Source organism: Macaca fascicularis, chromosome X (genome assembly GCF_037993035.2).
Source record: "Macaca fascicularis isolate 582-1 chromosome X, T2T-MFA8v1.1".
NCBI classification, from domain to species: Eukaryota; Metazoa; Chordata; class Mammalia; order Primates; family Cercopithecidae; genus Macaca; species Macaca fascicularis.
In genome coordinates this window covers 41096181-41111730 of record NC_088395.1, presented here as the reverse complement: position 1 = coordinate 41111730, position 15550 = coordinate 41096181, and the positions used below count along the sequence as shown (strand labels likewise).

The window sequence follows — 15550 nt, the reverse complement described above, 5'->3', positions numbered from 1 at the left end:
ACTAGTTAAGAGTTCACTAGGATCAGGTTCTGAGGAACTCAATGTCCTCATGACCTGATTTACCACAGGCCATCCCAAAATTATGAAAGTCATCCAGCAACCAAGAGACCAATGAGAAAAAAACTTCATAAACTCTCCAAGAGGGAAACTGAACATACAATTTTACTTCAGAAACAAACTAAGCAGGGTCATCATCATTAATGTGAAAATTTTACTAACACTGTCACTCCCTTTCATTTATTAAATCCATTAAGAATCATGGGTTATAAAGCACTTGGCAGTGACGAAGCTGTAAAGACTATTAAGGAGGCAGTGGGGTTACTTTCCTGTCTGCTCTCTTTCTTCTGTGTTACACACCAACTCACCTGTTGATCATGTCATCCAACTTGGCCAAGTCAGTATGTGGAAATGCAGGTTCCTCATCTTCAAGCTGTGGTGGGGCATCACCTTGACCTTGCTCATCTGGGGGAGTTGCCGGGGAATTTTCATTGGAAGAATCAGGCGATGAAGTCTTAATTAAAAATTAAATATTCCACATTTAAGTTTCTATAACATATGTAAAATAGTAATCCAAACACCAACACAGACAAGCATTGCAGATTTTAAAATTCAGTAAATAGCCCTACATATCCATGGGTTCTGCATCTGCAAAGTCAACCAACAACCTTGGATCGAAAATATTCAGGAAAAATTGAATATGTGCTGAATATGTACAAACTTTTTTGCTTGTCATGATTCCCCAAACAATACAGCATGATAACGATTTATACAGCATCTACACTATATTAGGCATCATAAGTAATCTAGAGATTATGTGAAGTATATACAGAAAGATGTACATGAGTTATATTCAAATACTAAACCATTTTATATCAGGGACTTGAGCATACACCAATTTTGCTATCCAAGTGGTAAGAGGTCCTGGAACCAATCTTCCATGAATACTAAGGGACACCTGTATTGTAAATTTTTACAAAAGATAAAATAATTGAAAGTTTATGATGTTTCAGGCCATCTCTGTACTACTGTGCTTTAAAATAATTTCATTTAATCCTCAACAACCTAATGAAGTATGCTACTGCCATTTAATAGATGAAAAAAACTCAGACAATAAGTAGCCCAAGATCACACAACTCAAATTCTACACTCAGGATTTGAATCAAAGTCTAAATAGTTTGCGTTCTTAATCATCATGTGTACTGCCTCTCTGCTTACATTTCCCATTATGTGAGCCATGACAGAAATTATTCTACAAATATGATACATCTCATTTTACACATTATAATTTATAACTTCTACTTTTTTTTATTTGAAGGGGGGAAAACGTAATTATTCCATAATTTCCCTACACCCAAACTATTACTCAAACAACAATTATTTAGAAGTTCATGATTATGGTTCTTAAATAAGTAACATCACTTTCAACTAATGTGGCTATTTTTGACTTCTTTTATTCCTTATTTTTAGCATGTCTTTCTCTCCCCCCCGCTTTAGCAGTGCATAATATTTTCACAACTAAGTGAATGAACTTTTATGACCTTCACTCTTAATTCAGAAAGCAAGTGGTATCTTCCCTTTCAAAATGAAACTAACCTAAATTTTAAACTGATTTTTACTCATGTGTTCTTGAATTTTCTATTCACTGTAGGCTGATGGCCCTTTAAGAGAAAGGGGCCCCTCGCCCTAACACTCAAGCACCTATTGAACAGTTGTAAAATAAAGAGTTGCATAAGTAAGCACTTGCACGAAGACAGATGAGTTTACCAGCATTAATATGTTTTACTTACAAAGTTTATACATGAACTCGTATGGTCAATTAGTAACTAAATGGTGAACTTCTACTTAAGATGGAGAACACTGTGCAGGTGTCCACAGGGCTGGTCTCAAGGCAAAGGAAACTACAGCACAGAAGTCAAGTGTTATAAGTCCAACAAAAATGTCTGATGTGAAGTATGTAACTTTGGAAGCCTGCTTTATTATTTTTTAACTCCTTTCCCCCTGACATAGTTTATACATGCTTATAGAAAATAGAAAATATAAAAAATAAAATTTAAAACACCTGTAATTCCACACCTATAAACACCACCGATATTTATTTCCTTGTAATCTTTAAGAGTAAATAAAAACTGTCCATATATATGTTCAATAAAACTGGAATTATACTTAAGTCTGTGTCCTTTTCCATTCAATGTATCTAGGTATTCAATATTTTTGATCATTAGAAATCTTAAAAAAAATTAATGGCCAGATAATATTGCATGAATTAAACAAAATTAAGGAGACATTTAGTATTTGGTATTTTTTACTGCTAACAAACATAAACATAGCTGTAATGAATGTTCTCATATATAAACCTTTGTGTTGAACTTCAACTTTTCCTTAGGATAGGATCCTGGATATACAATTACTAGAACAGTATAAACAATTTCTTTGAAGGCCACTGACATATACTGCCAAATTTCATTCCAGAAAATCTGCACCCTCCCAGCAACCGCATCCAAAAGTGTTCATCCCACAGTGCCTCTGCCAAGGCTGTTTCATTTCTCGAGTTTTACTACATACTAAAGCCTAAAATTCTCTAAGAGAATTTTTTTAAAGGCATGCTTAAAAAAATTTAAGTGAAAAATCTGATTTTAGAAATTCCCTTTATGCCAGCACATAAAAAGCATATCCAAAAAGTGAGCCCTAAATTGAACAGTGATTAACACTTTGGTTGCTGCTTCTTGGTACAACCGTGTCAGATCTTGTAAAATAAAATCCTAACATTAATAAGTAGAGAAAAACAAAATGTTAGGGTGAGGGATAATGTAATTTGTTTCATTCCTTTGTTATTTTAAATTACCAGTCATCTTAAAAAATGTAAAGTTTTTAGAAGAAAAGGAACACAATGTAGACATAGAATATTAGGGTGAATATCACAAACCCAAGAGCTCTAAAAATCATCAAGCACACCTTAAAATAAGAGTAAGGTTAAATAAATGGTTTGATTTTTGTCTAAAGCCATGCAAATCAGAAACATTGCAAAAGAGGTTAGAATTTCATGGACAATGCAGGTATAAAATGGAAAAGAAAGAGGGAAAGATATTGGAACTCTTAACTACTAGCTTCTGGTTTAAAATTAGAAATCTGGCCGGGCGCGGTGGCTCAAGCCTGTAATCCCAGCACTTTGGGAGGCCGAGGCGGGCGGATCACGAGGTCAGGAGATCGAGACCATCCTGGCTAACACGGTGAAACCCCGTCTCTACTAAAAATACAAAAAGAAATTAGCTGGGCGTGGTGGCGGGCGCCTGTAGTCCCAGCTACTCCGGAGGCTGAGGCAGGAGAATGGCGTGAACCCGGGAGGCGGAGCTTGCAGTGAGCCGAGATCGCGCCACTGCACTCCAGTCTGGGCGACAGAGCGAGACTCCGTCTCAAAAAAAAAAAAAAAAAAAAAAAAAATCTTTGGCATCCAACTCAAACCTCTGACTACGCTTTTAAAAACCTGAATACTGGCTAACAAATGTATGATACAGGAAGGACTTAACTCTGTCCAAGACCTGTGACCATACACTTTAATATTTTATGTCTCGAAAATGGGAACTAGAGAGGAAAAGGAATAAAACTGACACACTTATTTGGGGGAGAAAAAACCCCCAACTTGTTCACTTCTCTAAAATGGCAGAGGAAGAGGAAAAAGGAGAGACAGAAGCTCTTTTCTATACTACTTATAATAGAATATCTAACCTGTAATAGCTGGACAATAAGAACTTATCCCCAAATAATAGTAAAAAAAACTTAAAAATAACACTTTTGCCTAAAAACTTACCCGACTCTACACAAACATGTAAAAATTGGAAGCAGCATGTTTGTGATAATTTACACACACCTCAACTAACTTACCTCTAAGCACTGTTTGAGCTGCACATCACAAGTGTTAATGTTTTGTCATTCAGTTTAATACTTCCCAATATAAAACTGTATATATTAGAAAAGACAACTGAAATCAATCATCTTAATTTCCATTTCAAGAAATGAGAAAAAGAACAGCAAACCAAATCCAAACTAAAAGGAACAGAGACGCGCACGCGTGCGAGAAAGAGAGAGTGTGTGTGCGTGTCTGTGTGTGTGTGTGTTGGCGGGAGGGGGTGGGGGGAGGGAGTAAAGACAAGAGAGTTGGTTTTTTAGAAGGTTTAATGACATTAGTAGTGGTATCAGAAATAAGGAGGCATTACCATAGGCCCCAAGACACAAAAAAGATAATAAGGGTCATTAACAACTTTACCTCAAATTTGAAAATCTAGATGAAATAAACCAATTCCTTGAAAAACACAATTTACCAGAAGACGCTAAAAATTTAAAAATTCCTCCACTTAAAAAAAAATGGATCGGCCAGGCGCAGGTGGCTCATGCCTGTAATCCCAGCATTTTGGGAGGCCAAGGCAGGCGGATCACGAGGTAAGGAGCTCGAGACCAGCCTGACCAACATGGTGAAACCCTGTCTCTACTAGAAATACAAAAATTAGCCAGGTGTGGTGGGACGCGCCTGTAATCCCAGCTACTCAGGAGGCTGAGGCAAAAGAATCACTTGAACCAGGGAGGCGGAGGTAGCAGTGAGCCAAGATCACACCACTGCACTCCAGCCTGGGCAACAGAACAAGACTCCATCTCCAAATAAAAAAAAGGATCTTCAATTAAAACTTTTCCATAAATAAAACCCCAGGCCAGATGGGTCCACCAGTAAAATCTTCCAAACAATTAATGAAACAAATAATAAACTTCGCATAAATTCATCCAGAGAACAGAAAGAGACATGCCCTATGAGTTTTGAGGTCAGCATAAAACCTTAATACCAAAATCTATGTTTAGCATTACTTCAATTGATCCTTTTAACAACCCATGAAGTAGTTACACTATTATTACCCTCACTGTACAGATAGACAAACTTGAGGCTTAGAGGTTATATAATTTACCCAGAGTCATAACGCAAATATGGTACAAAGCTGAAATTTGAATGCTAGGCAACATGACTTGGGTCCGTGTTCTTTTTATAATCTTATCGTAAATTGACAATTTACAATTGTATGTATTTATGGGGTAGAAAGTGGTGTCATGATTTATGATGGGTCCATGCTAATCATAGGCTACACTGGACGATTTAATGCTTTCCCTCTTAGAATTGACACATGGCTTAATTTTAATGACTGACAGTTAAGCCGCCAGAAAAAGATGGACTACATAGTCAAGGATTACCATCTACACCACTTGAGCTTTCTTGTTACTATGCAAGACCTATGTTCATTTTTCTTTTTTTTTGGAGATGGAGTCTCACTCTGTCGCCCACGCTGGAATGCAGTGGCGCCATCTTGGCTCACTGCAACCTCTGCCTCCTGGGTTCAAGGGATTCTTCTGCCTCAGCCTCCTGAGCAGCTGGGACTACAGACGCGCACCACTACACCCAGCTAATTTTTGTATTTTTTAGTAGAGATGGGGTTTCCCCATATTGGTCAGGCTGGTCTCGAACTCCTGACCTCGTGATCCACCTGCCTCGGCCTCCCAAAGTGCTGGGATTACAGGTGTGAGCCACCGCGCCCGACCTGTTCACTTTTGTTAATCAAAACTTAAAATAACAGTTGCTTCACAAAGTATTTAGAACATGTTCCATCATTTAGTACCCCAACAGTAGACCTACCAAGGTAGGTTTTGGTTTTTCGTTTTTTTTTTTTTTTTTTTTCCGCGACAGAGACTAGCTCTGTCACCCAGGCTGGAGTACAGCGGCGCTATCTCAGCTCACTGTAACCTCAGCCTCCCAGGTTAAAGCGATTCTCTTGTCTCAGCCTCCCAAGTAGCTGGGATTACAGGCGCACGCTACCACGCCCAGCTAATTTTTGTAGGGTTTCACCCTGTTGGCCAGGCTGGTCTCAAACTCTTGACCTCAAGTGATCCGCCTGCACTGACCTCCCAAAGTGCTGGGATTACAGGTGTGAACCACTGAGCCCAGCCCCACTACACTGTAGCTTTAACTAGTATCTTCAACATCCTACCTGATTTTGTTGGAGGGGGGGCTGAGACTGTCCATCAGGAGCCTGGCCCTGGTTGTCATTCCCTCCGACCGGAGAGCCACGAGTCGTGGCTGTCATACTCGACACAGGGCAGATCTTTGCAATTTTGTCTGCTTATGTAGTTGTCTTGAGAAAAGAAATTATAGTCCACTTATAGAAGATGAAGTACCAGCATTTGTCAGTCTTAAAAAGGTCCAATTCAAGAATAAACCATCTTGCAGAGACCATTGCATAACCTACAAATAGAAAGGGGAAAAAGTAATTGGTTTTAAACATAAAAAACATGAATTATGGAACTGTTCAAATTTAGTATCACCAGTTAATCTAGTCAGGAAAAAGGGGCTATAGAAACAAGAAGAGAAAGTAAAATGCTGAAGTTTCATTAATACTACATTTAACTTAAAACTGATAACGTTACACCGGCCATTATACCAAGAAAACAAATATAGCCTCCTGGAAATGACTCCAAAGGCAATATATCAAACTACTTAACTGTCATTTTAATTAAATTAAGAAAGGGCAAAAACTATCTGTTTTCAATTTGCTGATGCATTCATTATGCTGCAAGAATAATAAGGACAGTAGGTATGAGGGTGGGGTCCCTGGCGAGGGCTCAAGCCTGGACCTGCAGCCCTAAATGAGAACAGGCATTCCTGTTTTCACGCCCAAGTGTTCCCTTTTGGCCTGCCACACACCCCCATCCTGTGCCCATATAAACCCCAAGCCCCAGGCTCCAAAAGCAGAAGAGTGGCAGAGCAGCGTAGCACAGCAGAGAAGAAGAGAAGTGAGGAAATGTCTAAAGGTGGAGAGGAGGTTGAAGCTGGGGGCGGTTGGAGACTGGCTGAGAGATAGCCCAACTCCAGGAGAAGATCATCTTCCCACTCCATCCCCTCTCACCAGCTCCCCATCCCACTGACAGCCACTTCCATCACTCACTCAATAAAATCTCCACATTCACCATCCTTCAAGTCCCTGTGACCTGATTCTTCCCGGACACAGGAAAAGAACTCGGGATGCCCTGCATGCGGGAACCCAAAAAGGATGTCACACTGACTCTTTTCTGAGCTGTTTAACACTTATGCTGGGACAACGGGGCTAAAAGAGCATTGTAACACTCCTAGACACTGCTGTGGGGCCGGAGCTCAAAAGTGCTCGCCCTGGCTCCTGTACCTGCTCACCTGTGAGCTCCCCTTCCCATAAGAGGAATAAACAAGCCACACCCCTGTCACACGTCCCGCCCTGTGAGGGGGTCAGGGAAGTCTCCTGTTTCAATAACGTGTACTAAGACAAAGTATAAAGTAATTTTTTAAAACATTTTAAGGAAGGCTGCACAACTAACATTTATCATTGATACTAGGGCATTATAAATGGTTTTTTAAACAAGCTTCCAAGTGCTTTTAACATAAACTTTAACACTTTGGAGAGAAACATCAGGGGTGTACGCATACAGAATAAGACCACGTAGAGATGCAGCAAAAAGGTGGCCACCTGCAAGCCACAGAGAAGAAACCAAACCTACCAACACATTGATACTGGGCTTCTGGCCTTTAGAATTGAGAGAACAAATTTCTGTTAAGCTCCCCACCCTCTTCAACCCCTACAAACAAAAAACCCTGAAAACCCCAAAAACCTCTGACAAAATTTTCTTTAAGAGGGTTCAAACTACATAACACTCCAATACAACTTAATTTGTCAGATGATCTCAGCTCTCTACTTTGGCAAGGTTTTGACTCCAGCCACTCCTAGAGCCAGGGTTAGAAGGCCACAACTGTTTAAGAACAGGGAACTCTTCTTTACAACCTGACCAGCAAACGAGTATAGAAGAATGCTACCAAATCCTCAATTCTATATTCATTGTATCAGTAGCCCTCCTTCAGCTGCACAATAAAATCACCTGAAGTGATTTTATTTAAAACACTGATGCCCAGGTTCCTCTCCAGATGGAATAAATTCCGGTATCTGGGAGTGAGGCCTAGGCATCAGTACTTTGCAAAAAATCTTCCCCAGTGAATGACTCCAACATGCCACCAGATAGAGAAACTTAACTGATTGGTTCTAACTCACTGGCTCTCAAGAGATTAAGAGAGACTTCCCACAAGCATTGCAAAGTTTCATTTTTAAGTTTTCTAATCATGACCTGGCTGAAGACATTCAAGACCAAACATACACCATGGTATATAAAACATACCTGGGGCTTGCTTCTGTAATATTAATACCCAAGTATTTTTCACCAGACACTTAGGTTACTAAGCCACTGCAGGAAGTTTCCAAGTGCTTTGCCACAACTCACTTGATTCTCATACCCAGTCTATGCAGCACAGAAATTGAGTAGTATCTCCATTTTACAGAGTCAAAAATAAGAGACAGCAGGGGCTTGCCCAAGTTATGCAGAACAGACTCTAATTCAGATCTGACTCTAAGACTTCTTCCTCTTCAAGTTCTCTTTCATTGTCAAAAAAAAGTTGATGTACATTTTAACCCCCGCCTCCACCCCACATACACACAAATTATAGGTAGATTAATGAGGAAAATGTAAACTATAGAAAGTGCTAGAGGAATATGTTTAAAATCAGGAGCAGTGGCTCACGCCTGTTATTCTAGCACTTTGGGAGGCCAAGGCAGGCAACTTGAAGTCAGGAGTTCAAAACCAGCCTGGCCAACATGGTGAAACCCCATCTCTACTAAAAATACCAAAAAAAAAAATTAGCCACTCATGGTGGCTCACCCCTGTAGTCCCAGCTACTGAGGAGGCTGAGTCAGGAGAATTACTTGAACCCAGGAGGTGAAGGTAGCAGTGAGCTGAGATGGGGCCACTGCACCCTAGCCTGGGCAATGCAGCGAGACCCTGCCTCAAACAAACAAAAAAAACTTGACTAAAGCACACACAAAAACTGATTTTTAAGATATGTCCTCCTGTAGGCAAAATTCAGAGGCTTCAGGAAGAAGTCAGATAGATTTTTCTCTGAAAAATTAAAGAGCAAACAGAGTAGAAGAAAATATCTGTAACTATATATGTCCAACAAATTACAAAATAAAGACACCTCAGTAGAAAAACAGGCAAAGGGTATGCAGACTTCTCAGAAAAAGAAATAGAAATGACTAATAAATACATGAAATAAGACGTAATTTTAAAATAGAGCTTTTCACACGTTAGGCACTGTTTGTAGCACTGTAATCCTTACAAATGTATATAGTAGGAACTAGTATCATCCCTCTTCACAGGTAAGGAAAGGGAGGCACAGAGAGCAAAAGTAAATTACCTGTATCAGTAAGTACTAAGTGGCAAAATGGGATTCAAACCCAGGGAGTCCATAGCTCTTAAATGCTACACTAGCCTGCCTCTCAACCTCATTAGTAATTGTGAAAATGCAAATTACAAAACCAAGATTTGTTCCACTGATCAAACTGGCAAAGCAAAACAAAGCTTTAAGACTGATACTATCAAGTACTGGTGAGTCTAAGACATAGAAGCTCTTTAAACACAAAGTGGAAAACAAAAATGAAAAGGTCTGCTTTAAGCAGTCCCTCTTTCGCTTTTGTTATCCATTTTATACACCCTAAATTACAAAGAGTGTTACGTGAAGCAGACAATTTTAAAAACCTTGAGAAATTTGCCTATCATTTTCCTTAGTCACTTTGGGTCTGCTGACAAATTATGTGAATGATTATTTTCTTTATGGAGACGGAGTCTCGCTCTGTCACCCAGGCTGCAGTACAGTGGCGCAATCTTGGCTCACTGCAACCTCCGCCTCCCGGGTTCAAGCAATTCTCCTGCCTCAGCCTCCCAAGTAGGTGGGACTACAGGCTCGTGCCGCCACACCAGGCTAATATGTGAATGATTATATTCTTGGCACTCAAAATACTAGATAACCAATTCAACTTTATTCTTGTCTACCTCAAATCTGCTCCAGTTTCTTCTTCTTGTCCCTCAGCCTGGGGTCATGATCCCATTGTATACCCTCTCCAAGGGATGATGCTCCAATCATCATCATCCCCAATCAATCTTTTGCCAGCCTGTGCTTGAATCTTCCCTACTGAAAATCACCAGTGTCTGCCCTTCCCTTTTCCCACAAGTCATAACACTGTCTCCATCTCCCCTTTTCTTTCTTTTTAAATAAATGTGATGGAGACAGAGTAGCTAAGTTGTAAATTTTGGGGTTTTGGTGGTGGTTGTTTTAAGACCCAGGCTAGTCACGAGATCCTGGGCTCAAGCAATTCTCCCTCCTGGCCTCCCAAAGTGCTGAGATTACAGTTCTGAGCCACCATGCCCCGCCCATCTCGCCTTTCACTTTGTCCATTCTCACCTGGCTCCACCCAAAGCTACTAAAACTAAAACTGCTTTAAGCCAGAAGGTCTTAACTGAGATGTAGGGATGGGCTTGAAGATTAATTCCCCTAAAAATTACATACAAAGCTTTTGAGTACATGCATTAGGGGAAGCACGAGAAGAAGGCCCGACGTTCTACTTACTGACAAATCAAGTAATTGCTTCTCAATATTCATCCTGTTTGCCCTCTTCTCATCATTAGACACAGTTCTCATCATTAGACACTGACCTCCTCTCCCTTCTTGAAACTCTGAGCTTCCTTGGCTTATATAATCCTGGACTCCAGGTTTCCCGTCCACTTCTCTTCAAAGGAAAGGGGTAGACTGGCAGTTCTTACAGTTCTAACACTGAAACTGAGGTGAAAACCACTAGAGAGTTGGCTCTACACGTCTAGAATTCAGGCAAAACTTGGGAATCTTGAACACAGATCCAATTAATCACAAAAGGGTAGGAAGAGATGGATTCATCAGCACCACCTGGGAGTCTGGTTTTTTTCCCGAAAATAAATACAACCTCCACTCCCTACCATCTCCTCCTCAGAGTGACGAGGTAAGCGACTATATATTCCCAAGTGTGGGGCAAGTGGGGGGCCGGGGAGATCACCTTGTCTACTAAGCCAATACTATGTCTCTTTTAAAAGTATTTCCAGGAAGTAATCCAAGGACAAACAAAATGTGGTACATACATTCAGTGGATTATTCAGTATTTTTTAAAAAGAAAGGAAATTCTGACAAGTGCTACGATATGGGTGAACCTTGAGGACATCATGCTAAGTGAAGTAAGTCATTCACAAAAGAACAATATTGCATAATTCCACAAACATGGGTACCCGGATTAGTCACACTCGTACAGAAAGTAGAATGATGGTTGCCAGGGGCTGGGGGGATAGGGAGTTATTGCTTAAGGGGTATAGCGTTTCAGTTTGGAAAGAAGAGAAGTTCTGGAAATGGATGATGGTAAGCATCCCACAATGTGAATGTACTTAATGCCACTGAACTGGAAACTTAAAAATGGTTAAAATCAGCCGAGCACAGTGGTTCACGCCTGTAATCCCAGCACTTTGGGAGGCTGAGGCAGGTGGATCACTTGAGGTCAAGAGTTCAAGAATAGCTTGACCAACATGGTGAAACTCGTCTCTACTAAAAATATAAAAATTAGCCGGGCGTGGTGGCTCATGCCTGTAATTCCAGCACTTTGGGAGGCCGAGGTGGGCGGATCACAAGGTCAGGAGATCGAGACCATCCTGGCTAACACGGTGAAACCCCATCTCTACTAAAAATACAAAAAAATTAGCCAGGCGCGGTGGCAGGCGGTGGCAGGCGCCTGTAGTCCCAGCTACTCGGGAGGCTGAGGCAGGAGAATAGTGTGAACCCAGAAGGCGGAGCTTGCAGTGAGCCGAGATGGCACCACTGTACTCCAGCCTGGGGGACAAAGCGAAACTCCATCTCAAAAAAAAAAAAAAGGTTAAAATGATAAATTGTATGTATGTTTTCTCACAGTAAAATTGTATATATAGAGTACTCACTGTTCCCTTACCTTGCAGTTCTTTAGCATTTGGAGATCATTTGAGCTAAAATAGCTCAAAATTATATTCTCATATTTTTATGCACAATATCCTTCCATCTATATGAATTCAGTAACCATCTATAGACAAATCAGAAATATCTGACAAAAGTCATGGTATAAATTATTCTAGACCAAAGTATTATGTGGATAACTAAGGGACTATCCCTTTAAACAAAATAAGATAAATGGGAAAAGTGGCAGTGTGAAGCTCCTCTCTCAAAATACCTTTCTCTAAGACCACAGAACTAAATCATCTTCTGCTTATGACAGGACACTCAATCAGCAAAGCCTCAAGTTGCTTGCTATCCCTATCTCTTATATAGTCTCACCTTTCTAGCTCTTGGTTTCTGTTTCTTCTACCCGACAAGCTGTCCTCATTTCTATATTTCCGGTATTGCTGAGCAGGTATGTCAGGTCTCAGCATAGCATACTCCGCTGCATCTCTCTACTACCACATAAGAATTTGATCCCTTTCCCTCAGCACACTAGGATGCAAGATAAAGAGCAAGAAATAGGCATGGAGCAATTAAATTTTCATTTCCCTTTCTACAATGTACTGTGCAGAGTTCCTAAATATTTGAGGAATGAATCTGAAAATATTGCTTTCAGATATAACTTGGAAAGGTTTGAGTGGAGTAAAAACTTATCACAGATACAATTAAGTTATCCAAGAATAACACCACTACTTTTCTTAATAAATCCTATTCAATACTCAAGTGGTGGAAACAGCTGGGAATCACACAGCTTTGCTTGATTTCAAGCAGCAGTCTCACAACTCTAAAAGAGCCTGTTTTTTATGTCACGGAGATTTAGGCATACCTAGCAGGGCTAGAACAAGCTCTCTACCAAGTCAAAGCAGCAGTATCCTACACACAACCGAACAACTTAGTAATTATTCAAATCATTCAATATTTGACACAGTAGCAATCACTTTCTATAGGCATGCTCAAATACAATGAATCACAGTGTGAAAATTTACCATATGAAGTTTTACGCTTTATTTCATAAAAACAAATTATACAAACAGAATGCATCTTGAATTTTCTGCAATGGGAAATACAACCAAAATGGTGATTTGATTACCTCTAGGAAAAACAGCACTTCTTCATATTCAAACTTAGCATCCTAACATCTTCCATAATGGGAAAAGCATCACCTTTACCTAGATAAAGGCTGGACTGTATTAAGTAATCTAGCACTCCATGAACAGCAAACCATTTACTTTAAACTTTGCAGAACTGAATTTCTCCAGCAGCTTTCACAGAGGGCCTTAATACCAGAGAATTCCTTTCGGGACAAAGAATTGTCCTTTCTTACCCAGTCATTATCCCAACTCTGCTAAAATTTGCCCTATATCCCAGAATCTATCTCCTTTTATACAGCTCTCTGAAATCCTCTGATTTGATATATGATCCTAGGATACTTAAGATTTTCTTCTCTGAATTTTTCTTTTTATCCAAAAAAAGATGTTTAAATAAAAACGCAAAGCTCAGTCGTTCAAAAATTGTGTACTGAGCATTACATGGGCCACATATTGTTCTAATCATAGGAGAATATATGGAAGTACACAGTGCATCAAATATCTCTGCTTTTGTAGAACATTACAGACTGAGGACAGAGACAACAAACAAGCAACAGCAATTCCAACTCCCTACCAGATTATTTCCTTTACTGGACATCAAAGCGAGTTGAGTTTCTTAGAAAACAATTTGATAAATCATCCTTAAGCTCATACACGAAAATTATCTTGACTTGTGAATTTTGCCTATTCCGGTTTTACGTACCAATAATCAAAGGGAATTCTCTTTCTTTCAAATTTCTATGTTTAACTGACATCCACCCTTGTTTTTCCATTCTTAAAATATCTGACTCACTAGAGACAAGAGACCTAACTGTACAACACAAGCTATACTTAGGCTTCACCAGTAGAGGGCAGCAGACCTCACTACTTTTTTTTTCTTTTCTTTTCTTTTCTTTTCTTTTTTGAGACAGTCTTACTCCGTTGCCCAGGCTGGAGTGCAGTGGCACGGTCTCGGCTCACTGCAACCTCTGCCTCCTGGTTTCATCTGATTCTCCTGCCTCAGCCTCCCAAGTAGCTGGGACTACAGGCATGCGCTACAATGCCGGGCTAATTTTTGTATTTTTAGTAGAGATGGGGTGTCACTATGTTGGCCAGGCTGGTCTATAACTCCTGACCTCGTGATCCACCCACCTCGGCCTCCCAAAGTGTTGGGATTACAGGCGTGAGCCACTGCGCCCGGCCCATAAATAACTTTTGATTCTTCAGAAACTTAACTACTAACAGCATACTGCTGACAAGAAGCCTTACTGATCATAAAGAGGCAACTAACACATTTTGTTACATGTATACTGTATTCTTACAATAAAGCAAGCCAGAGAAAAAAGTTAAGAAAATCAGAAGGAGTCCGGGGGTGGTGACTCACACACCTGTAACCCCAGCACTTTGGGAGGCTGAGGTGGGCGGATCACTTGAAGTCAGGAGTTTGAGACCAGCCTGGCCAATATGGTGAAACCCCGTCTCTAATAAAAAATGCAAACAAAAATTAGCCAGGTGTGGTGGTGTGTGCCTGTAATCCCAGTTACTGGGGAGGCTGAGGCAGAGAATCGCTTAAACTCGGGAGATGGAGGTTGTAGCGAGCTGAGATCGCACCACTGCACTCCAGCCCGGGTGACAGAGCAAGGCTCTGTCTCAAAAAAAAAAAAAAAAGAAGAAAATCAGAAGAGAGAACATATTTATAGTACTGTACTGTATTTACCAATACAGTAATATTACAACATCTGTTTACAAGATCAATCATCTGAAATGGTGGACAACCACAGCTGCAGATCTCAGACCTCAATCTATGGTACCTATCAAGCAATTCAACTTTTTCTTATAACATCATGACTTTTCTCTGCTTCTTGGGAGCCCATTCGCCAGCACCACTAGTGGCACTTCATGAATCCCGCAATGTTATTCAAGGTTTATGGTATTGCACTAAACATGATGAAAAATACATGAGAATATGAGAGATCATTTTACGATAGACCATTTACTGGAGAGATGAACTGCTCACGCAGAGATTAGCATCACATATTTTCATCCGATACTTACAACAAGCTCACCGCAGTAGCAAAAGGAGATGGCTATGAAGCTACAGTAGAAAATGTACTACAGTTAATTTTATGCAGTTATGACTTAATCCATCTTTACATTTGTTCACATTTCTCTCAACTGCACATGGCACCACATGTGGTCTATAAAAACGTTTGTGTGCATTAAGTTTTGATAAACTTTATAATAGATTTACGTACATTTCATGGTAGTAAATGAACTAGCATCTACATATATTTTACACGTTCATGACACACCTTTCTTAATTTTTTCAGTATTTCCAAGCTATGCAGCTCATCCTCGTGTTTTTTTCAAACTGTCACAAATCTCCAAAGTATTTTCTAATATATTTATTGAAAAAAATTTGCAGTGTAAGTGGACCACACAGTTTGAACCCGTGTTGTTCAAGGGTCAACTATATAATGATTTAAAATTATAATGTGAATGTATAAATCAATTGTTTCATGTTTATTACAATCCAGTAAGCAGTATCTTTTCAGCTAAG

The 15550-nt window shown here is 40.0% G+C and overlaps 1 protein-coding gene across 8 annotated transcripts in view; it reads right to left on the bottom strand.

Annotated features, from left to right (window-relative positions):
• The window catches only part of USP9X (ubiquitin specific peptidase 9 X-linked), a 155363-nt gene that overhangs the window by 112119 nt on the left and 27694 nt on the right, over nucleotides 1-15550 (bottom strand). For all 8 annotated transcript variants that reach the window (XM_005593319.4, XM_074030310.1, XM_005593318.5 and 5 more), the window contains exons 2-3: nucleotides 6021-6274; nucleotides 366-511 (exon numbers count right to left, since the gene is read on the bottom strand). In XM_005593319.4, the coding sequence (XP_005593376.1) occupies nucleotides 366-511; nucleotides 6021-6116 (242 nt within the window). In that variant the 5' untranslated portion in view covers nucleotides 6117-6274. The remainder of the gene's footprint in view (nucleotides 1-365; nucleotides 512-6020; nucleotides 6275-15550) is intronic.